Raw genomic sequence first — 25,127 nt, 5'->3', positions numbered from 1 at the left:
AAAATAATCATGTGAGTACTTCAACAGAATGTCAGTGACTGACATGCGTCCCACACAGAGCAAGAGCAGGAGCCTGGAGATTCCAGGAAAGGGACTCACAACAGCGGGGAGCGTGTGTGCACAAGCACTGCAGAGGGCAGATCTGCTTAGGTGGGGACATGGTGAGAGAACTCAGCACTGAGAACACATGAGGTTCTAGAAACATCCAATGCTCATCTTCTCAGTTCAATCATTTCAGGGAAGGAAACTGAAGAGCAGCAGCAGTTAATAGACATGCGAATACTTCAAAGCTGTTCCCACTGCTACTTAAGGATTGTCTATGCCACGCTGTGACAAAAAAGCTGAGTTGAGGCCAGATGAGAACACTGCATGCAAGCCAGTGTTAAGTATGATCTCATTAAACTTTATATATATGTATTTTAAGCTTTATGTTTGTAATCAGCAAAAGAACCAACTCTCCAGAGGATCTGACGACCATAAAAACATGCATTAAAAAAAAAAAAAAAAAAAAGAATGAAAAGACAAGCATCCTAAAAGACAAGAAAGGCATCCTAAAGGACTAACCACGGGAGAAGCCATGAGAATGGCGCGGAAGGGATAGAGCGTTTACAGACACACTGGCTTTCTCTTTCTCTGCTTGTCCTTATCCTTTGCTTCTCTCTCCCGTTTGGCAAGTCGCCTCTTAAACTCTTCTGGCATTTTCTCATAACAGTGTTTGCAGACTGGCTTTAGATCAATTTCAACAAACTTATCCCTTTGAGTAGAAGAAAGAAGGGACAGGACAGGAACAATTAAAGGAGAACACTGACTTTCAGACCCGAGAGAAAGAAGAGACAGGAAGCAATCACTTCCATTTTTACATGGCAAATGGCATCTAAAAACTTGAGCTGTAGTAGTCACGATGGGCTAGAGCAAAGACTTACTTGAGCGTTAATTTGGTATTGCAGGTGGAACAGGCAAAGCAGCTCACACACCAGGCCTTGTTGAGGGCAGACACCACTGTGGGGGGAAAGAGATCTCATCACGAGGAGCATTTCACTGTGGGAAGAGGGGCTTCCGTTTTCAACCCTGAAGAACAAAGAAAGCTGCTCCCCAGGCATCTGGGGGGGGGGGGGTTCAAGTCTTTCTTGAGAGGTTCCTTTCTTTACTTTTTTGAGTTTTTTTCCACCCCCTGAGACAAGGTTTCTCTGTGTAACCCTGGCTGTCCTAGACTGGCTTTGTAGACCAGGCTGGTCTCGAACTCACAAAGATCTGCCTGCCTCTGCCGCCCAAGTGCTGGGATTAAAGGTGTGTGCCACCACGCCCAGCTTTCCTTTCTTTACTGTTGACACAGAGGTCTGCACTGTGTCACAGCACTGTGTCTGTGACACAGAGGCTTGACTGAACTCATCTTCCTGCCTTGGCATCCTTGATTCTGAGATGTGCATCATCATGCCTGGTAAGAGGGGTAAGAGGTGGGTTGTTTTTTGTTTGTTTTTGTTTTTAGTATAGAAGTGGTATCTTTTTAAAAATTAATTTGTATTATAATTTATCCACATTACATCTCAATTGTTGTCTCCTCGCTCTTATCTTCCTGTTTCCACTCTCCCTCCCTCTCCTGCCCTACTCCCCTCACCTGGACCTCTGACATGGGGGTAGCCTTCTCCCCTACCAGCTGACCACAGTCTGTCAGGCCTCATCCTGATAGCCTGCATCTCCTTCAAGAGGTAGGTTTTTGTTTGTTTGTTTGTTTGTTTTGCAAAAACACAGAGCCAGAAAGCTCAGTGCTATTAATGAGCTTCTAACATATCTATTTTTTATTATGGCTACTTTTTCACTGGTTTGTTTGTTTTTGGAGGCAGGGTCTCACTATGTAGCTGTTGGCTATCCTGGATCTCACTATATGTGGACCAGGCTGGCCTCAAACTCATAAAGATTCACCTGTGTCCATCTCCTGAGTGCTAGGATTAAAGGCATGTAACACCTAGCTTTTTTTTTTTTTAACTGTATTTAAAAGGCAGGTTTTAATTTAAGCAAAACTATTTCTGTATTTTAATTGTTTTCTCTTTTGCACATCTTCTGTGCATGTGCAGACGCACATGTGTGTATACATATAAAGGGAAGTCTGCAGCTGGCATGAAGTTTTTATGATCACTCTCAATCTTAGAAATTGAGGAACAGTGTCTCAGTTGAACTCAGGGCTAGCCAACACAGCTAGTGTGGGTGGTCGCTTGCTCTGGGGAGCCCCTGTCTCTGCCTTCCAAACACTGGAACTGCAGGTGGGCAACACTGCTTAGGCAGCATTTGTGTGTGCTAAGGATAGAACTCTGGTTCTTGTTACACAAGCATTTACCCACTGAGCTCTCTCTCCAGCCCTATTTTACCTTTCAGTTTTTCTTTACTTACAAATCGGATACACCAAATGCACTGTGGACAGCAGACAGATGGGCTTCTCTGACAAGGCTTGAGACCAACAAGCTCTCTGCTGTGTTTCTGTCTCTATTGCTAGATCCTCGAATAAATATGAATTAGATGAAACATTTCAAACTCCAGACTTTAATTTATCTGACTGAAAGTAGTGTTTCTTTCAGAGTTGACAATAAGAACATAACTTCGTCTTTCATCTCTCCTGCAGGGAGGGGTTAAACTGATTTGCAATGCTCCAAATGGTTCCCTGAACTAACCTAGTACTTCCTGATTAGGTGATGTCTGCTGAGAGCCAGAAAGCATGCTGCAAACAGGGTGTTTTTAGAACTTTGTCAGGAAATTTCTGGCAGGACTGCTTAGTGACCATTAGCAAACACAGCTGTTTCCTCTGTGCTGCAGCCAACTGCCCTGTTGGTTAGCCCACGCAGTAAGTCCTAGCAGCTCTATACAGCTTACAGCAGCTGTGCTGCCTCATACTTGAGAAGCATACCAAGAGAAAAACAACTGATAATGACCAAATTACAGCCCACAATAGCAATCAGCTTCTTTCGATTTTCATACCACCCAGGTATTTTTATGCCAAAATGGTTCCGTATACCCACAGATACATACCATCACCTTCTATGACACGGTTGCAGTGGAAACAGACATCACCAAACAGCTGAGAATGAAGACAAGAAACAAGTGAAAACTCAGAGTGTTCGAATTAAGTTTTTAACAATAAATATTTATATGATCTCTGTTCTTTCTGTTCACCACTGAAAAACAAGTAGCTGGCAACAAAATTTTAGGACTTATTCTTTCTAAAGAAACTTAGTAATAGATTAGTTACAATGAAAACCATTCACTTTTTCTCACTTAAACATATCTTTCCTGGTGACAAGTTGAGCACCAAAAAACAAACTACCTTGTGGACACCAGTGGAGCAGCAATGAACACAGAGCAGAGGTGCTGAGGAGGACAGATCCCTACCTCATCATTGATCCAGCCAAGAGCCCACAACCTCAAAGTAACAGTGGAGAACCAAGACAAGAGGCCCAGGGAAAATCAATATATTAAACACACTGGAGATGTTCCACAGCCGAGGAGGCTAAAGAAATATAATAATACTAGAAAGTGACGTTAGTCTTAGAGCAGGAAAAAAATGTACGATAAGAACATTCTTGCGGGGGCTGGAGAGATGGCTCAGAGTTAAGAGCACTGCCTGCTCTTCCAAAGGTCCTGAGTTCAATTCTCACCAACCACATGGTGGCTCACAACCATCTATAATGAGATCTGGTGCCCTCTTCTGGCGTGCAGGTGTACATGCAGGCAGGGCACTGTATACTTTAATCTTTTTAAAAAAGAACATTATAAAATATATTAAAAAAAAAAAATTATTGGGCTGGGAGTGATGGTGCTTCCCAGCACTTGGGAGGCTGTTGTAGTAATACAGAGAAACTCTGTCTCTAGATAAGTAGATAAGCAAGTGCCTAAGAGTAAAACTGGATTTAAATACTATACCAATACTGATAACTGTGATATACATACAGTTCTGTATTCTGTATTCTGAAAAGTATGGAAACATGCCTGCATCAAATGCTTGTTGTTAAAACTCTGACACCCAACTGAGAGCTATGGACTTCTGGAGAAGGAGAATCAACTTTCTTTAAGAGTGCAGCTCCTGGGCCGGGCGTGGTGGCGCACGCCTTTAATCCCAGCACTCGGGAGGCAGAGGTAGGCGGATCGCTGTGAGTTCAAGGCTAGCCTGGTCTACAAAGTGAGTCCAGGATGGCCGAGGCTACACAGAGAAACCCTGTCTCGAAAAAACCAAAAAAAAAAAAAAAAGAGTGCAGCTCCTGGTAAGTTGAGCATTCCCCCATGGCTAGCTAACACTCAGAAACAAACATGAACCCAGGGGCTATAAGAAAGAGGGGTGGAGGGAGGTAGGATATACCTGGGAGGAGTTAGAGGGAGATAGGAATAAATATGGTCAAAACACATTGTATGAAACTCTCAAAGAACTAATAAAAAAAAATTTTTTTTTTTTTTTAAAAATCTATGCATAAACCAGGCAGTGGCAGCACATACCTTTAATGCCAGCACTCAGGAGGCAAAGGCTGTCTGAGTTAGAGGCCAGCATGGTCTACAGAGTTAGTTCTAGGACAGTCAGAGCTACTCAGACAAATCCTATTTTGAAAAAACAAAACAAGCTGAGCATGATGGCACATGCCTTTAATCCCAGCACTTGAGAGGCAGAGGGAAGCACATCTCTGCGAGTTCAAGACCATCCTGGTCTACAAAATGAATCCATGACAGCTAGAGCTCTGTTAAACAGAGAAACCCTGTCTCGAAAAACCAAAAGGGGGGAAAAAAATAACCCCTCCAAAACCAGAAATTAAAACAACCCTCCAAAACCCAAAACAAAACAAAAAACCAGCAAACAAACAATTAACAATCAAAAAGCTATGCATGCTCTGTAGAAGTGGCTCAGTGGTTAAGAGCACTGACTACTCTTCAGAGGACTCAGGTTCAATTTCCAGCACCCATACAATAGCTCACAAACATTTATAACATCAATCCCAGGAGATCCAATGTCCTCTTCTGGGCCCCACAGGCACTGCACATATGAGGTGCACAGGCACACATTTGGGCAAACACTCATACACATTAAAAAAAAAAAAAAAAAAAAGAACCAAAAGAAAAACCCTATGAACATTTAAATGCGCACACATATGTCTGTACATAAAGATATATGTATTAATGTAGGTGCCTGTGTTTATATAGTAAAATAAAATGAACCCCAAGGAAGCAAAGGGAGATTATGAGTAAAGGTAGATATACAGACATTGTCTGTTGTTATTTAGTGAGTATTCTGAGACTCAAAGAATGAAAATACATCTCTGAGCTGGGTATGGTGGTGCACGGCTTTAATCCCAGCCCTCAGAAGGCAGAGGCATGTGGATCGCTTTGAGTTTGAGGCCAGCCTGTTCTACAAAGCAAGTCCAGGACAGCCAGAACTACACAGAGAAACCCTGTCTCGAAAAACCAAAAAAAAAAAAAAAAGAAGAAGACGACGACGAAAGAAAGAAAGAAAATACATCTCTACAGACCAACGTGCATCTTTCTACAGCTGAAGAATTGATGAATTGTGATGTGCACATATCAAATATCTAGTGAGCACAATCATACCTGATTATAGTGAGTTTCACAATAGGCCAAGCCCTTCCTCTCATAATGACGATGTCCAAGAAATGGCTTTTCACATTTGGCACAAACAAAATGCTGGGAAAAAATTGAATAGATAATTTTTGAGATGTCATAATTTGATTTATCAAAGTTAATCAGTTCTTAGAGAAGATAGTAAGAATTATAACTAGACATCCTCCTACCACAAACACCTTTTATTTTGGTGATAGTGCCTCAATACGTAGATCTATTAGCTCTGGCTGATCTAAAACTTGCTGTGTAGACCAGGCTAGTCTGGAATTTACAGATATCCACCTGGCCCTGCCTCCTGAATGCTGGGATTAAAGATGTGCACCATCATACCCAGCAAGACCAGATACTTTTATGGTCTCAATTCTGATGTTTATGAGGCTCTAATGGGTTATCTTAAGATAACTGCTCAGCAGCAGGGCATAGGTCTTTAATCCCAGCACTCGGAAGGCAGAGGCAGGCAGATCTCTGAGTTTGGGGCCAGCCTAGTCTACAGAGTGAATTTCAGAACAGCCAAGGCTACCCAGAGAAACCGTTTTGAAAACTAAAAACAAACAACAACTGCTCAGCAATCAGAAAGACCGCTGCTCTGGAGTAGGACCTGTTTGGTTCCAGCACCAGCATGGCAACTATGCCTATCCATGACTCCAGCTCCAGGAGACCTGATGTCCTTGTCTCACCTTCACAGGCACCAGACGCACACATATAGAGCTAGCAAATAGGACATGAAAGAAGAGATTGGCATCTCAGTAGTATTTGTAACTGAGCATAACTAATTGTTGTTGGATGTGACAACCTTGTCCTCAAGGAGGATTTAAGAAATAAGTACCATCCTGCATTATGCTACCATGTTACAACATTCTAGATTTTTCATTTACTATAATGTTGTGCTGGTTAATATTTATCAACTTGACACAAACTAGTCCATAACTCTAGGAGTTGCCTCCCTAAGACTGGCCTGTAGGCATGTCTATGGGGTATTTTCTTGCTTGCTGATTGATGGGGGAGGCCCTCCCCACTATGGGTGCTGCCATTCCGGGGCAGGTGAGCCTGGGCTGTGTCGGAAATGAGTCTGGAAGAAAGCCAATAATCAACAGTTCTCCTTAGTCCAGTTTCTGCCTTGAATTCCTGCCCTGACTTCACTTCATGATGGACAATGACCCACAATCCATAATAAACCCTTTCTTCTTGCAAGTTGCTTTTGGCTAGATGTTGTTTTGTTTTGTTTTTGAGTCAAGGTCTTTCTATGTAGTCCTGGCTGTCCTGAAATGTACTATGTAGACCAGGCTAGCCCTGAACTCACAGAGATCCTCCTGGGTCTGTCTACCAAGTGCTAGGATTAAAGGACTGTTTCATCACACTTGGTTTTGTCAGGGTTTTGTTTTGTTTTATTTTGTTTTTAAAAATCATAGCGATAGAGAAATAAATCAGGACAAAAGTCAATTGTTTTTAAAAATGTCCACATTTAGTCCTGAGACTGTTCTTATCTAGCTGGCATACTTGAGGCATGGGAATTGAAAGCAGTGGCTACCTTTGGCCAGGCCTGTACTCACCTCCACATGCCACTGCTTGCCCATGGCATTCACCACGCGCCCTTCAATGGGCCTCCGACAGGCACCACAGATAGGGACCCCCATCTTATCATGACATGGCAGACAGTACAGCTCCCCTTTCAGCTCCCGGGCATCAGCAGTTAGCTCCTTCCTGTTCACCGAAGAAATGAAACTGAATACTACTGTACAACTGAACTAGTACCCCACAGAGGTAGCAGAATTTTTTTTACAAGATTTTAAAAAGATATAGTCATAACAATCCCTGATAATTTCTATTTTTCCCTCTTCAAAGATGACCTGAGAACCCTGAATTAAGAGACTTGGCTTGGCCGGGCGTGGTGGCGCACGCCTTTAATCCCAGCACTCGGGAGGCAGAGGCAGGCGGATCACTGTGAGTTCGAGGCCAGCCTGGTCTACAAAGTGAGTCCAGGATGGCCAAGGCTACACAGAGAAACCCTGTCTCGAAAAACAAAAACAAACAAACAAAAAAAGAGACTTGGCTTGATTTCAGACTGTTTGTTACCAGTATCTTGCATTAGTGGTGAGACACAAGGGAAGGTCAAACACTTGCCACTTCAGTCATGTTTATCGTATTACATTTCAGTCCATCTGTCTTCCTTTAAACTCCCAGTACTGGGTCCAGGAGGAGCGGTCCACCTATGTAACCCTTGGGAGGCTGAGGAAGGAGGGTTGTGAATTTGTTGATAGCCTGTGATACACAGGCATTTACTATAATAAAAATATATCATTATATTGAGTGAGGGACACATGAGCTCCACCCTCAGCAGAGGAACTATTGGTGGTTAATGGCTGCTGGTGGAACAGGAGTCATTTATGTCAGGGGTGTGGCCATTGGTAAGGTGTCCATGATCCAGGAGATAACTCCACAGCCATATACTTGCAAGCAACCCTAGTTAAACTCAGTGGACTATAACAAGAACAAGGATAAGAGAAGAGAATGGGGCAGTTTTCTTTAAAACATGTTATACACACAAAAAATAAAAGATAAATTATATTGGTTAATTTTCATGGGCTTTAAAAAGTATGTATAAGTACTCTGCATGTTTGTCTGTGTATTTACTACATGTGTGCCTGGTGCCGGTCAAGGCCAGATGAGAATATTATTAGATCCCCTGGAGCTGGTGTTACGAAGGGTTGTATGTCGCTGCGTGGGTGCAAGGACCCAAGCTTGGGTCCCCTAGAAGAGCAGCCCAACGCTGTTAACTATTGAGCCATCTCTCCAGATGCCATAATCCAGCATATTTATTTCAAGTGCCCTTCAAGACTCCTTCTTTTTTTTTTTTTTTTGGTTTTTCGAGACAGGGTCTCTCTGTGTAGCCTTGGCCATCCTGGACTCACTTTGTAGACCAGGCTGGCCTCAAACTCACAGCGATCCGCCTGCTTCTGCCTCCCGAGTGCTGGGATTAAAGGCGTGCGCCACCACGCCCGGCCAAGACTCCTTGTTCTGGGCAGGGAGCCAGGGCTACACAGAGAAACCCTGCCTCAAACAAACAAACAAACAAACAAACAAAAAAAAGAACTCAAACATGAGGTGGTGGTAGCGCATGTCTTTAATCCCAGGCAGGCAGATCTCTGAGTTCAAGGCACAGACAGACAGACAGACAGACAGACAGACAGACAGACACACACACACACACACACAGAATAAAGTAAAAGCCTGAAGAAAACACGTTGGCTTGCATCAGTAACAGAAACATAGGTAACTGCTCCTTCACTTTAATTCTATTGTTTCGCACAATGTCAGGGAGAACAGTGTAATACCCGCAGTTGGCACAGTTGAAGTGGTCCGGGTGGTAAGGGTCATTCTTGAAGATCAGAGGCTGCTCATCAATGATGGCATGGCATTTCTGGCAGATGTATTTTCCAAGGCCTCTGGCCTTCTCACGATTATGACATGGGCGACATAGGTGTCTATACAGGGCCAAATGGAAATTTTAACATCTTAAGTTCTTTTTAATCATTAGAAATATACTTCTCATTTCTCTGAATAGAAATTAAAGAAACCACATTTTAGAAACTATCTTTTGTGCTATAAAGTAAACCAGAATCAAAGCACAAGAAACATTTGTTCCATTAATAATTTACTGATGCACATGGTCCTCATCACTGTCCACCTCTCCCTGGCAGAACAGGAGGCATGCAGTAACAGACTCTGTGACTAAGCTCTGGGGTCATTTCCCAAGGTTAGTTCTGAGTTCCCATACCCTACAGCAAAACTTCATCCTCTATAGGAAAAATGCATGAGACTGAACAGCCCATGGGCCACCCGCATCCGACAAGGATGGACAACTCCTACCTGCCAGCATTCTTAACAAACCCTATGTCTGCCAGCACTTCCTGGCAGAGGTCACATCGGAAGCACTCAGGATGCCAGCTATTATTCATGGCTTTAATAACCCGGCCAATGATGAATTCACCTGCGGGAAAGTAAAGCACAAAGCACGCTATACAGTGTCTTATTTACTATAAATAAAAGGGGAAAGTGTTTAAGGAGGATTACTAGGGATTCCTCAAATACTAAGCTACTGCTTTACCACTAAGTGATCTTTAACAATCTGTAATGTGATTTGATGCCCTCTTCTGGCCTGCAGGTATACATAAGGCAGAGCACTGTATACATAATTAATAAATACATCTTTTTTAAAAGGCCTTATACAATACATTATGTCTGCTGGAGTAAGAGAACAAATGATCTTTTTCTCATCTGAGTGCCCATTTTTTGTTTTGTACCCACGTTTGAAAAATGGCCATATCATCTCATCTCATCTCATCTCATCTCATCTCATGGCTTTCCTTTCCAAGCTCTTCCATGTCCTGAGCTCTTCCAGTGCCTCTTAGTTGTTTATGGTCACTGTCAACACCGACAACTGAAATTTATAGCACTTTTTTCTTTTATTCTCACTCTTACCCCCACCGAGGGGATGGAACCAAGGGACTTATGAATGCTAAGCACATCCTCTACCACCAAGTGTTTTAACTTCAGTCTCCACAACACATTTTGTTTTTTGTTCTTGCTGTGTGTTTAAGACAAGATTCACTGTGTTGCCTTGATTAGCCTGAAACTTGCTGGCCTCAAATTCAGAGATCCTCCGGCCTCTTGTTTTCAGAGTGCTGAGATCATGCCTGGCTATACTTCTCTCATAATTCACACTGACTCCTGTCACTAAGCATCTTTAGCATTGAATTCAGGTTCTCCAGTCCCTAGGGATGGTCTAGTTGACCCACCACTGAGGTGGCTACAGTAAGTGAGTAAAGTACACACACACCTTTGTGCAGTCAACTGAAACAGGCCCTGGCCAAATCACAAGCAAGCTGGCAAAGGCTGTGCGCAGAGGGAGAAGCACTGCAGAAGGCAAATTACAGGCTTTCCCCACATGTCGCAAGAGTCAATGCTGTGCAGATTTTGGTCCTTCTTCCATTTGGCTTATACTAACAATACAGAGAGGACAGGTAAGCTGCCCCTTATCATTATCTGTAAGCACCATTTTGTTTTTATTTTTTGGTTTTTCAAGACAAGGTTTCTGTGTGTAGTCTTGGCTGTCCTGGACTCACTTTGTAGACCAGGCTGGCCTCGAACTTACAGAGATCTTGCCTACCTTTAACTCTGGAGGGCTGGGATTAAAGTCATGCACCACCATGCCCAGCTTGTAAGTACTATTTTATTTTTATTTTATTTTTTTCTGAGACAGGGTTTCTCTGTGTAGCCTTGGCTGTCCTAGACTCACTTTGTAGACCAGGCTGGCTTCAAACTCACAGCTATCCTCCTACCTCTGCCTCTGGAGTGCTGGGATTAAAGGTGTGTGCCACCATGCCCGGCTTGTAAGTACCATTTTAAAGAAGTGTTGAATGACTGTTCTTGTCAGCTTTAACTGTCAGCCTGACACATCCTAGAGTCGCCTGAGAAGGGAGTCCCATTTGAAGGGTTACCCAAACCAGCTTGGCCTGTGGACATGTCTGTAGGGGACTGTCTTGATTGTTAGTTATCTAGGAGAGCCCAGTCTACTATAGCTGGCGCAATTCCCTGGGCAAGTGGTTCTGGACCGTGAAATATAGAACAGTAGCTGAGCTTAAGGTTGCCAGCAAACCAGCGAGCTATTTCTCCATGTTTCTGCTTCAAGTTTCTGCCCTTTCCTCCCCTCAGCTGCTTTCAGTCAGGGTGTTCTGTCATAGCAAGAGACAAAAGCAGAACTCCCATGCCCCATATCTGACCACTTCCCCTTGGTGGGGAGGCCTGGTAGCACTCAGAGGAAGGGTAAGCAGGCTACCAGGATAAGACTTGATAGGCTGTGACCATATGGGGGGGAGGCGGGCCTCTTCTGTCACAAACCTAGGGGAGGGAATAGGGTGAAAGAGGGAGGAACGGGAGGATACAACTGAAATGTAATCTGAAAAAAAATCAATTAAATAAAAATTTTAAAAAGAGACAAAACCATAGTAGAGACTTATATGATCGTGGAACTTATTTTTACTTCTATTCAACAGTAAAACTTACCACACTGGTGGCAGCAAGGAGCAAAGAGCATCTGGAAATCATGCTCACAGTACTTCCTTCCTTCAAACTGAAAGAAAAAACATAAGGGCCATCAACTTACACGTATGAAACAACCACAGAAGGAAATTATTTCATGAAAAGACAAACAAAAGCGGCTCTTCCTTTTGCTTTATAGTCTGTGTTGTGTGTGTGTGTGGGGGGGAAACAGGCAAAGCCTTGTGAATGTTCAGTAATTGCTCTCTGCTAACCAATTACCCCAGTCCTTACCAAAGGAAGGTGTGTTTTGTTTATTTTTGGAGGCAGGGTCTCACTTTGTAGCTCTGGCTGGCCTGGAACTTGCATTGTAGTCTAGGCTGACCTTGAACTCACAGAGATCCGCCTGCCTCTGTCTCCTGAGTGCTGGGGTTAAAGGCGTGAGCCACATGCCCAGCTAACTTGGGGATCGTCCATATTCCTCTACGTTGGTACAGGGAATAAACTGCACAAGCAAAAGGATTTCATTTTGGACTGTCTAACACCAACATCAAAGTTAGATATTTATGTGTGTTCTTGTAACCCTGGCCTGGGGGGAGGGGCACAGTGACAGACGGACAGAACTCACTGGACAGACAGCCTAGCCTAACTGATGAACTCACTTCAGGTTCAGTGAGAAACATTGTCTCAAAATATAAAGGTGGAAAACAATAAAAGAAAACAACCTTAATTTTCACATGCACATGCACACATCACATCCAGAAACTGCACAAGGTAAGGACAGAGTGAACAGTTGGTCTCACCTCTGACTGCGCTCAATAATATTATTATTTCTGTTTTTCGAGACAGGGTTTCTCTGTGTAGCCCTGGCTGTCCTGGACTCACTTTGTAGACCAGGCTGGCCTCGAACTCACAGAGAGTTGCCTGCCTCTGCCTCCCAGAATGCTGGGATTACAAGCCTGTGCCATTCAAACTTTAAGGATTTTAAAAAATATTTATTTTTTACTTTATGTGTATGGGTGTTTTGTCTGCATACATGTCTGTACATTGTGTGTGTCTGGTGTTTATGAAGGCTAGAAGAGAGCATCAGATCTCCTGGAACTGGAATTATAGATGGTTGTTGCTACCATGTGGGGGCTGAGAATTGAGCCTGGATCCTCTGCAAGAGCAGACCTTAATTCACATAGTCACCTCTCCAGTCTCATTTACCTTTATGAATTTGATGAAAGCTACAGGACTCTCAACCCAGATAATTTGCATATATGTAAAACCCCCTTCCCTCATTATTTTAGGTTAGTATCTAATTTTTTTTTTTTACTCTAAGCTTAAATATTTACAAGGAGTACTTATTCTAGCATCATTTAAAATATTTTTATTTATGTGTATGGGTTTTTGCCAGTGTGTATGTCTGCACCACCTGTATGCCTTGAGCCCATGGAGGCAGAAGAAGGCATCAGCTCTGTCCAACATGGGTTACAGACAGCTGTGAGCTGTCCTTGGGTTGTTGGAATCAAGCCTGTGTCCTCCAGAAGAGCAGCCAATGCTCTTAACCACTGAGCCATCTCTTCAGCTCCTTAATTATTTTTTTGAGACAGAGTTTCAACATGTAGCTTTGGCTGCCCTAAAACTCTCTATGTAGGACTTACAAGGATCTACCCGCCTCAGCCTCCTAACTGCTGGGATAAAGGTGTGCAACACCATGCCTGGCTTAATATCAGTATTTTTAAGTGACCAACGTGGATTTGAAAACTACGAACAACATTTGTATATACCTGTACCTAACAACTACATACAGGGTTTACATACCTATAATCCAAACCACTTGAGAGAGGTGGGTTGTGAGTCTGCGGCAACAGGGAAACTCTGTCTCAACAAAACAAAACAAATGCCCAGCCCCACACACAAACACAGTTCTATTGTTTGGAAAGCCTATGCTGTAGAAATGAAAATGGCTGCCCTTTCCTTCAAGCGTCTCTCATGGGCCTATGCCAAATATGGCTTACCAGAACTCAGGGTACAGTTTTAATCGACATTTATTTCTTAGTTGGTTTATTTTTTTTTTCTTCTTTCTTTTTCTTTGGTTTTTCAAGACAGGGTTTCTCTGTGTAGCCTTGGATATCCTGGAACTTGCTCTGTAGACCAGGCTGGCTTTGAAGTTACAGAGATCCACCTGCCTCTGCCTCCGGCGTGATGGGATTAAAGGTATGATTTACTATGCCCAGCTGTGCCAATTTTTAACAGAAATAAATTGTGATAAGTAGGAGCACTGACTACAGCTCCAGACTGTAGTAGCTCAAATGCTAATATAACTGCTCTAGCTTGCTGAGTGACCATGGGAAGCCTCGTGCTGCCTCCTGGGAGTCAGGAAACTCTATTGCTTTGGGTGTTTATTGAAGCTCACAGCAAACTGTTATACTCACAGCTTCTTTTATTTGGAGAAACAACTCACATTATTAATCTGTAGGGGAGCAATCCAAACTCTTTTTAAATTTAACTAATTAAAAGATTTATTTATTATGCACACAGTATTCTGTCTTCATGTACACATACACACCAGAAGAGGGCACCAGATCTCATTATAGATGGTTGCGAACCACCATGTAGTTGCTGGGAATTGAACTCAGGACCTTTAAAAGAGTAGCCAGTGCTCTTAATCTCTGAGCCATCTCTTCAGCCGCCCCAAACTCTTTCTTAAAATAATAGTAAGATACTTGAAACATACTACAAACTAAAAGAACTGGACATCAATTCATTGAATTATAACATTCTGGGAAGATAACCACACTTACAGCTTTAAAAAGATTTATTTGTTTAAATGTGATTGTGTCTGAGGAAGCATGTACACATGTGTGGGTGCATGTGTGGCCGTTGTTGAGCTGCCTCACCATAGGTACTGAGAACCAAACTCAAGTGTCCTTAACTGTTTAAACTACAGCATGATCCTCCCCCTCCAGGTTACCTGTGTGCAGTGACTGCTGGCCCTTCCACTGAGTGAGTAACATCTTGTGTGAGCCTCCTCATTGGAGGCTCTGAGGCCCCTGCTCGATAAACAGCCATCACAGACTAGAAGGATTAAGTACTTAAGCCAGAATCTAGCTTTTATGTGAGTTCTGAGGATCTGAATTTAGGTCATGAGGCCCGCACTGCAAGTACTTTGTGCACAGAGCCATCCTTTCAGGTCATTCACAGGAATTCTTTTACAAAAGGATGCTTTTTTGGTTTTTGTTTTTACATTCATCAGAGGTGCACAAGGCACAGTCATAAAAGAGATAATGCCAAGACTACTCTCTGCAACTCCAAACTCACAACATACCAGAATATAGAACACTCAACATAGTTCCCCAAGCCAAGTTTCATTCCAAATGAGAGACTACACTAGGCAGGAACAGTTGGGAGGCTTTAGAGGCATGTGGTTTCCTAAATGAGGCATCTGAGAGGCGTCCTGGAGCAAGTCATCCTGGCAGGGACTGAGATCCTTTCCTTTTATACAGTGTCTCCCACATATAACTGTGTATAGAAATACCTTAGCAGTCAAATCCTAATAGACTCACAAGAGGTAGGCACATCTCTGTCAGTTTGAGGCCAGCCAGGGCTATACTACAGTGAGACCTCATCTTAAAAAACAAAACAAAACAACAACAACTCAGAAAACAGAGTGCAAGTATTCAGGAACAGATTCCACTGCAACCATCTGCATGCCTCTCTGTGGTACAGGACCCAGTATTAGGACTACCACTCCTATGCCAAGAGATTTCTGCTATAATGAGCTGCCTCTTTTCTATACCCTGGAGGGGCTATGAAGCATAGAATGTCTCAATGAAGAGCCTGGGAATCCAGATGTTGATCTAAAATAGAAGCTTAGGATATACAATGAAACAAACAAACAAACAAATCAGAAACCATAAATTTTGAAGACTCAAACTCCCATAAACACTATCTTCTTCTAGATAACTCCATTAAAACTGCAGTCAGTTTAAACAGGGTATACCACATCAGCTCCTTCCTGTTGCTGTGATGGAGCGCTGACCAAAGGCAACTTAAGAAAGAAAGGTTTGAGTTTGGCTTCATTTCCACAAGGATAGAGTTTATCACAGCATGGAGGGCGTGACCTAGTGGCAGGAGCAGGAAGCTGGCTGATCACATTTTTATTCACAGACAGGAAGCTGAGAGAGAAAGCAGGAAGTGAGGGTGAAACAATACATCCCCAAAGCCCACTTCCAGTGACGTACTTCCTCTAGCAAGGTTCTACCACCTCTCCAAACAGCACCACTAATGGAGAGCCAAATGTTCAAATAAAGGAGCCTATTGGGGACATTTCTCTCCAACTCCACCACAAATACAGTGAGATGTAAGAAACATTATGCTCCAAAATAGAACTGTTTAAAGTGGGTGCCTAAGAATCCTGGGCCCTTCCACCCACAGGAACAGAGATTATTCAGAGTGGGAGAAGATGAACTGCGGCAGCAACAGTTCTGCTTCTTTCTGTGTAGGTTTTGGAGTTCTGTCGAGGGAGGAGGGTTAATTACTGCTGTTTTAAAGCCAAGAATTGGAAACTTAGCTGACAGCCGTATTTCAGGAATGCATATGCTGGACACTCACTTCATGATTTACACATTTGTCATGAACTGCTCTCAAACAAGTGGGTCAGTAGATAAGTAGAGAGGCTGGCTTTGGAGTTTCCTCTTTCAGCCTTCACTTCTCAGTCCCAGCCTTCCTGAATAATCAGGAAGCATATTAGAGGAAATGAGTGAGGAAAGTCTTTGTTAATCATTGTTCCATTACAGCATTCATTACCAACAGCCCTTTCCTGTTAATATATTTTGTGATGGGGGAGAAAGGCAGAGACTGGGAAAACCAAACAAGGAGAGAGAAAAACATGAAGCACTGACAGAGAGCTCAGCCCCGGGCACACTGGCTGGGCATACAAGAGCCCTGTCTGAGCCCTTGTTCTGGGTTCAGTCTACGCCAGTTTGAAAATTTCTGGAACTGTGTCCTCTGTAACTATTGGCTTTAGCTCACTTCTTTTTTTTTTTTTTTTAGCTCACTTCTAAAAACACTTCAAGGGGTAAAAAAATACATTTTTTAGTGGAGATAACCAAGGTATCACAAAGCTATACCAAGGAATTTCTAACACTGGTGTCCGGGCCTGTTTAAAAGGCATTTCCTCCAGAAAATAGCATTTAATTAGTCTAAGCCACCACTGAACTGGTAGATTTATAAAATAATGGTTCATATTCATTAGAAGATGACTTCACATACTGAAATCTTGTGGAAGCTGGCACTGATTCTTCCCCTCCCCCCTTTCTTTCCTTCTTTTGAGACAGGTTCTCTTCATGTAGCCCTGGCTATCCTGGAACTCAATATGTAGACCAGGCTCGCCTCAATTCAGAGATCCACCCTCCTTTACCTCCCAGTTGCTGGGATGAACAGTGTGCACCACCACCACCAAACAGCACCAATTCTTTTCAACGTAACTACAATATCAAACTTAAAAATCAGTATCCACATGTAACTCATACAGTTATACAGATTCTCCATAACTAGTGCTGTGGCAGCTATTAAAAGAACCCTAGGACCGGGACGCTGGCTTTCTACAGAATGTGTGAGTGATGTTTTCAGGGGGAAAAATTGTTATATTATGAAATATATTTAAATCGTTCAGTTTCAGAGAAAAGCAGGGCAATACAGTGCTAGGGAACTCAGTTTTTGGAGTTCCCTTGAGAAAACTCTCAAGCCCGCTGTTTAACAGTAGGAAAGGGCTTCCTTTGCCTCATGCAAACTGTCAACAGTAGCACCTAGTTTGTAGGGTTCATGTAACTAATCAAATGAAAGAACAAGAACTTATAATGCCTCTTGTGCAATAAGTGCTCACAACAAGTGTTGAATTATTTTAGGGAAAATATGACCTTATAAATCTTCTAAGGTAGCAATGCACAGGACTTACTCCTGCACAGGGGACTAGTTTGCTGGCAAGCATGCTGCCTTCAGGACACCTCTGACCCTGAGAAGCCCCATCTCAGTCAAGATTGGAGAAGCAACCCTGTCCGGGACTTGAACCCATATGCAAGCATTCTACCACCGTGACACAGCCCAGCTGCCCTGCTATCTTTCTAACATGCTCACACTGTTAGATATAAGGTTGTTATCTTCTGAGGAAGACTAAAATGAGAGTCAATTTCTTTAAAACACTTTTTAAAAGATTTATTTATCTATTTTATGTATGAGTTCTCTATCTGCATGTATGCCTGCATGCCAAAGGAGGGCATCAGAACCCTGTATAGATGGTTGTGAGCCACCATGTGGTTGCTGGGAATTGAACTCAGGACCTCTTGAAGAGCAGACAGTACTCTTAACTGCTGAGCCATCTCTTCATCCCCCGAGAGTTAATTTCTATAGTCATTAATACTTAGGCTATTTTAAAGTAAAATGAAGAAGAACATCTGAATGAAGGAAACTGGATTTGAGTTTGGCAACCCAGCACAATAATGTGGAATGAATCTTGCTTTCTGTAAAAAAAAAAAAAAAAAAAAAAAAAAAAAAAAAAAAAGATGCTATGTATTCATTATAAAGAATTGAGAGCTCTAGCACCTTGGGTGTTGGAGTCCTCTCCTGCTGTTTTAGTTTACGTATCAGTGGGATTGAATCCAGGGCCTCCTTCAGAATAAATATGCTCTCCACTACCAACTACATCCCCAGGCCATCCAGCTATTTTAATCAAGCAAGCAAAGAAAACAGCACACCTTTTTAGTGGGGTCTTTCTACATGAGATAAGTCTCATGTAGCCTAGGCTAGTCTCAAGCTTGTTGTGTAGTCAAGGATGGCTCTGAATTCTTGATCCTTCTTTCCATCTCCTGAATGTGGTGACTACAGTCATGTGGTAGAGATCAGATCAATGTGGACAGTCTTTGTGCCAGAGGTATTCAAAGTTAAACGGAAAAATGAGTATAGTAAGAAACAGCCATATGAAATATAAAAGTGCTCCATGTTAGAGATGAAAAAAGTGCTCTGTGAACTCAGAAAAGCTATGCAACAAAACATGGAACTGGGCTGTGACATGAGTCATGAATCTCCTGGGGCAAATATCTTAGGTAAATCTGTTCTTTTCAATGAACAAAGCTGTAAAGCACCTTATTTTTCAGAGGGAAACAGATTTCTGCCTAAATGGAAAAAATTTAGGTTCACGTTTTAACCCACATCATTTAGTAGGAGAAAGGATGTAGGCAGTACTCTCAGTAGCTGCTACGTCACTCTTTTTTTGTTCTGTTTTCCTTGAGGCAAGGTTTTACCTTTTTTTTTTTTTTAAGACTTATTTATTTATTATTATGTATACAGGGTTGTGCATGCATGTACACCTGCAGGCCAGAAGGGTGCATTAGATCACATTACAGATGGTTGTGAGGCACCATGTGGTTTCTGGGAATTGAATTCAGGACCTCTGGAAGAGCAGTCAGTGCCCTTAACTTCTGAGCCATCTCTCCAGCCCCCAAAGTTTTACTTTTAGAAGTGCTTATTTGTTTATTTTTCTGTTATGGGTGTTTACCTATATGTATGTCTGTTTACCAAATGTGTTCCTGGTGCTCAATACAGTCAGGTCAAAGGACTGTTTGAGAGCACATGGTACTGAAGCTATAGGTGATTGTGAGCCACTATGTGGGAGCTGGGAATTACTGATGCTCCTGCCTCTCCAAAGTGCTGGGATTATAAATGTGTGCAATCTTAGCCAGTTGTGCCATACTTAAGAGAGGTAGAGATGCTCCAGAAATGCTGTGCTCGTATCTCTAGTAACGTTTTCTAATGAGTAGGTAGTGGACAAATGAGAGTCTGGTTCCAGACTTCTCTTTGTAGCTAGCCGAATGAATATCCTAGTCATTTAATCCAACACATCAGGAAGTTCCACAGAGAAAAGTGAATCACGTTTTGAAGTAAACAAAACCTGTCTTTTTAAAAATCTGAGACAGGGCTTTATTAAGCAAGCAGACCAGACTGGCATTGAACTTGCAAATCTCCTGTCCATTGAAATGATGGGATCATAGGTGTGTACCACCACACTTGCTTATCTATAAATCTTCATAGCTGTTTCCAAGGGAAAAGAAAGAGCAAGTGCTGTGGAAATAAAGGGAGGAGGATGCTTTGACAAAGATAAAAGCAATAGCAAAGGCATAGACTGGAGAAGATACTCTCTCCTGTCTATCTTCCAACGTGGTTGGGACTGAACCAAGGGCTCCTTGAATGCTAAGCAAGCAAGCACGCATCAAGCAAGCCCTGTATCTCCAACCCACATGCCCTGCCTTGCGTGCCTCATTATACTAATACTGATCCATACACACCAAGTTTCTGATGGAGGTCCTGCCTGTACACTTGGCATTAGGAAGGTAGGAGTTCAAAGTCACCCTCAGCCAGGCTGGACTACGTAATCTCAAACAACATACAAACCCCTCCGCCCAAACAAAAAACCAAATGGACTTCTAGTTCTAGAAAACCTTCCACTGTTGGGCATGTATGAACATGTATCTTATTCTTAGATGGGGACAGCTTTTTCTCTAACATGTCATTGAACCAAAAGTAAAATTATTTTCCATCTACAGGTTTACAAATCCCTATCTGGAAAATGGACCTCAAATAGTAAACATTGTAGCTAAAATAGCTGTTTTCCTTAGGACCCAAAAGGCAACAGCCCATTAATAGCCCAACATGGAATTTGTAGTATCTTTTGGAATAATACCAAGGAGGATATTTATAGCCCAGAAGTGAAGAGAAGTAAGGCATGGACAGGAGGACAAGTATGAGTCATGTTTTATTCTGCTCTGCTGAAGGCTGTTTCCAAGCTTTTCTCTCTGACCAAACATAAGTGGTTTTGCAGCTGACAGGACCACATGTAAGCACCACAGCAGGCGCATAGGACGTAGCCACTGCTGGGGAAGAGACAGTGCCAGATAATGCCAAAATAGCAGGCAAAAAGACAGTATTAGAGAAAAGGCTCCAAGAAGGACTGGAGCACCCTAGAGGGCACATCAGGCAGAAGATAAAGTGCTGGACAGACTAGAACTGACCTTTCCCTCTGAATTTCTGGGGTCTTTCCTTAATTGCTATTCCAATAACATTTTGTTAATGTTAAGAAGAAACATGGCAGCGGGGCGGTGGTGGTGCATGCCTGTAATCTCAGCACTGGGGGTGATGGTGGGGGTGGTGGAGAGGCAGGTGGATCACTGTGGGTTCAAGGCTGGCCTGGTCTACAAAGTTAGTCAAGTACAGCCAAAGCTACACAGAGAAACCCTGTCTCAAAAAACAAAAACAAACAACAACAAAAAAACCCAATAATAATAATGATGATGATGATGATGATGATGAAGGAGGAGGAGGAAGAGGAGGAAGAGGAGGAGGAGAAACATGACTGGGCAGTGGCACACACCTTTAATCCCAGCATTTGGGAGACAGAAGCAAGCGCATCTCTGTGAGTTTGAGGCCAGCCTGGTCTACAAAGTGAGTCCAGGACAGCCAAGGCTACACAGAGAGACCCTGTCTCAAAAAATCAAAACCAAACCAAGGGAAAAAAAAAATAAAAGATACTAGGGTCAGAATAGGTTCTAATACCCTGTCACACCATAAACTGTTACCTGCTGTGCCATCAAGGATGTTTTCACCTCTTAGGGCCACAGAGAAAAGAAACGTAGGGATTAAAGGGGACTTATACAGTATGAATACTAGTGCTTCTTGGTTTTTTGGCTTTTTAGTGTGTATTTATGTAGACATGTTCATGAGTTTATGCGCATGTATGGGTGTAGTTACACATATTGAAGCTATACTTTCTCACACCAGAGAAAGTTATCAGTGACTCTAATTGCCTCCAGTTCTATGTTTCTCAGCTCCACACTATGACCAACCTAGCTGTCTGTCATACACCACTGTTCCCTGGCAAGCTCCGCCTTGCGTTCAGCTAGATGGAGCTTGAGTAGCTGTGCTGACTCGCATACCAGCACAGATTGAACAGATACAGGTGTCACAGCATGGCCATCTGAAACTTGTGCCTACTTGCTTTAATGAAAACTCTGCACAGGAGACCTATTTGGATGCTAAAAACCAATAAAGCTTTGGCCCATGGATTCCTATCTCTCTACCCCTGCCTGTACTTTCCCAATCTATGTGTATTGACTTCCATGAGTAAGTAATAAAGGCTTTATATTTAGCTTATGTTTTCCCTAACTCATCACAAAGATCTGAAAATGAAAAGTCTTATTCGGCCGAGTTAAGAGATTTCAGAGCCTTTTGTCAACTTCAAAGGAGAATTTTCTAAGTTGAGTGAAAGCAGTACAACAGCAACCCTCCATCCCATGGTGTCACAGGCCCTAGGGGCCTAGCTTTTACTTTTCTGTACCAGTCAGAGCCATACAGACTCAGTGAGTGGCTGGCCCACCACCACCATCTCTATATACCTCGAAAACCTCTCTCCACCTTCTCTTCTCTGACAGCTGGACTCTGACCTCTCCTGCTCCTGTTCTTGCATGATTATCATGTCATATTCCCAAGCCCATCTTTTCTGATACAGAGATTCCCAGAGGAAGAAAGTGGAGTATCTTCCTATTGCTAAGCGCTTCTGTTTGCTTGCTTGCTGGTTTGCTTTTTCTTGAGATGTAGTAGGAACTCTTGAATAATGTGTGCTAGAGAATAAAATTTCATCCTGTCACTTTATGTTCCATGCTATTTCCTCAGTTACATGAATACAGACAGTTCCCAAATGGAATTGTAAAGCATCTATGAGAGAGAAATGATGTTTTCCAGGCTGGCCTGGGGATTTCATTCTGCAGAGGGGTGGGACAGTGGCTCAGTGGTAATAACCAGTTTAGTAACGACCATTACAAACTACCTTTCCTTCCTCAGGCACTGAGACAGGAAGATCTAAGTCTGGTAGAAGAAAAGGAAAAAAAAAATATCAAAAGGGAGAGATGCCTCAGCAGCAGTTAAGAGCACTGGCTGCTGTTCCAGAGGACTTGGGTTCAAATCCAAGCACCCACATAGCAGCTCACAACCCTATTGAAATCCAGTTCCAATAGATCTTATAACCTCTTCTGGCCTCCAACAGCATCAGGCATGCACATGGTGTGCGGACATATATGCAGGCAAAACACTCATACACATAAAATAATAATTTAAAAAAGAAATCAAAGAACATTTTTAGGTGTATCATAATTCTATACACATACATTATCATATAAAAATGCACATATCTGCAAATATGTTAAGTGGAGTGGTAGCAAAAATGAATTGCCAAAGTGGTTACTCATGATGCAGGAAACGAGCTTTCCTACGCCATCCCACAATGCATGGTACTGTGATAAAAAGGTTCTAATAATGGTCGGAGCACAGATCACACAGTGACATCAAGAAAAACAAGTGTTTACAAAACAACTCAAACATATTACATAGAAAGGTTAAACACAAAGTTGTTCCTGTAGTGCTCAATTCCTCGTTAGAAAATTCATGTATGGAAATCTCCAGAATGTGACCTGAAAATCAGAAGTAGGTGACACAGTTCCCCTTCAGGAGGATGTCAATGATACCCTGATAAAGGAAGATAACGGGATGAGGTGGGCGGACTCCATGTGGGGCAAGCACCTGGGGAAGCCAGAGATGCTTCTGCTGCAGGGCTCGCGGAAGGAGTCTGTACTTGCAGTGGAAGTACTTAGGTCTGACAGGCAGTCAGTCACAAGATATTGCAGATTCTGAAATAAGATGGCCTGAAGGGCATGCATGTAGGTAAGTATGCACAGGCGTCCTCTTCAGGGAATGATCTACATGCTTTACATGCATTCCATAACTGATCTCCCAGGTGCTAAATACCTGGCCCTTTCATTCAATCTCTGGTAATGAATTTAAAATTGAAGGATGGCTGAGTTGACTCACCTCATAGAAGAGCCCTTCTGGGAACTGCTGGAAGCACTGAGCACACACGAAGCACTGTTCGTGGTACAGCTCACCATTGCTGTTCACGATCTTCTCGGCGGGTGCAAAGCCTCCCTTACAGCGCTCACACGTGGCGCTGGCCAAGGCATTGGCCATGTTGCTGAAACACACAAAGGACAAGGCAGAGACTGTTAGCTTGTAACTAGGCGTAAGAGCAGACAACATCAAGGACTGAGGAGCAAATTCTACTTGGACACAAAAACTATTTTAGATTCTGAAAGAGCCTCCTGCTTTCCTTCTGTTTGACTTTAACCATTTCAGCATTTTTGTAAGAACACAGATAAAGCCAAGAGCTCCCTTAGCTGGTGCAGTGGTATAACCCTTAGCCCAGCCTTTAAGGAGGTGGGAGCAGGAAGGTTGCTTGAATCCAGAAGTTCAAGAACAGCCTGGGCCATATAGCCAGAGTGAGCTGGCTCAAATAAATAAATCAATGAATAAATGTTTCCCTCATGGAACTCAGGCTCACAGCTGGATAAGTAAGCTTTAATTAAAATATTGATGACAGCTGGCAATGGTGGCGTACACTTTTAATCCCAGCAGTTGGGAGGCAGAGGCAGGTGGATCTCTGAGTTCCAGGCCAGCCTGGTCTACAGAGTGAGTTCTAGAATAGCCAGAGCTGCACAAAGAGTCCTTGTCTTTTTGTTGTTGTTCTTTTGTTTGGTTTGGTTTTTTGTTTGTTTGTTTGTTTGTTTGGAGACAGGGTTTCTCTGTGTAGCCTTGGCTGTCCTGGACTCACTTTGTAGACCAGGCCGGCCTTGAACTCACAGAGATCCCCCTGCCTCTGCCTCCCGAGTGCTGGGATTAAAAGCCTGCGCCACCACTGCCCAGCAAGAGACCCTGTCTTAAAACACCAAAACAAAATATCCACAAGGTGACATCTTTTTTAAAAATTGTTCTTTGGTGTGAACACACTGTATTTAGTCACGCGTGGCCTTGCTTCTCACTTCCAGCTCCTCAGTAGTCTCCGTTCCACGTCACCCTCCCACCTTCATGTTTACTTGTCCTGCCTTCCTCATAACTACTGAATCTGCTTAGTGCTGCCCCTATGTGCATGGATGTAGGGCATCAACCACTGGGGCCATGGGCAACCTATAGTGGGCCACACCGGAAGAAAAAAAAATACACCCTGACTCCCCTAGGTGCCACCTAAGGCCAATAGAATTCTCAGAAGCTGTTTTGAGGATGAACTAATACAAAAGTATAAACTACCCTGGAGGGCTGGAGAGATGGCTCAATGGTTAAGAGCACTATCTGCTCTTCCAAAGGACCTGGGTTCAATTCCCAGCACCCACATGGCAGCTCACACCTGTCTATAACTCCAGTACCAAGGGATCTGTCACATTCATACTAATACATGTTAAAAAAAAAAAAAAAAAAAAAAACACCCAGGAAAACTAAAGGTACTATTGAAAGACATGGCATCATTATAATTCTAAGTTCTCTCCAAGGATACCCCAAGCCTCAGTAATATTAATGGACTTCCCCACAAACTGGAGAACATTCTGGGATACCCTGATTCACTATCA

At 42.9% G+C, this 25,127-nt stretch overlaps 1 protein-coding gene across 6 annotated transcripts in view; it reads right to left on the bottom strand.

Annotated features, from left to right (window-relative positions):
* Lims1 (LIM zinc finger domain containing 1) overlaps positions 1 to 25,127 on the bottom strand; it is a 101,507-nt gene that overhangs the window by 2,412 nt on the left and 73,968 nt on the right. For 4 of the 6 annotated variants that reach the window (XM_051153071.1, XM_051153072.1, XM_051153069.1 and 1 more), the window contains exons 2-10: positions 23,542 to 23,701; positions 11,671 to 11,737; positions 9,475 to 9,595; positions 8,940 to 9,089; positions 7,158 to 7,308; positions 5,578 to 5,670; positions 3,019 to 3,067; positions 924 to 999; positions 565 to 754 (exon numbers count right to left, since the gene is read on the bottom strand). In XM_051153071.1, coding sequence (XP_051009028.1) covers positions 607 to 754; positions 924 to 999; positions 3,019 to 3,067; positions 5,578 to 5,670; positions 7,158 to 7,308; positions 8,940 to 9,089; positions 9,475 to 9,595; positions 11,671 to 11,737; positions 23,542 to 23,701 — 1,015 coding nt within the window. In that variant the 3' untranslated portion in view covers positions 565 to 606. The remainder of the gene's footprint in view (positions 1 to 564; positions 755 to 923; positions 1,000 to 3,018; positions 3,068 to 5,577; positions 5,671 to 7,157; positions 7,309 to 8,939; positions 9,090 to 9,474; positions 9,596 to 11,670; positions 11,738 to 23,541; positions 23,702 to 25,127) is intronic. The other 2 variants (XM_051153070.1, XM_051153068.1) reach the window with 1 other exon arrangement.

Source organism: Acomys russatus, chromosome 11, assembly GCF_903995435.1.
Source record: "Acomys russatus chromosome 11, mAcoRus1.1, whole genome shotgun sequence".
NCBI classification, from domain to species: domain Eukaryota; kingdom Metazoa; phylum Chordata; class Mammalia; order Rodentia; family Muridae; genus Acomys; species Acomys russatus.
Note: the sequence above shows the minus strand (reverse complement) of the source record. Positions and strands in the feature narration are given on the sequence as shown.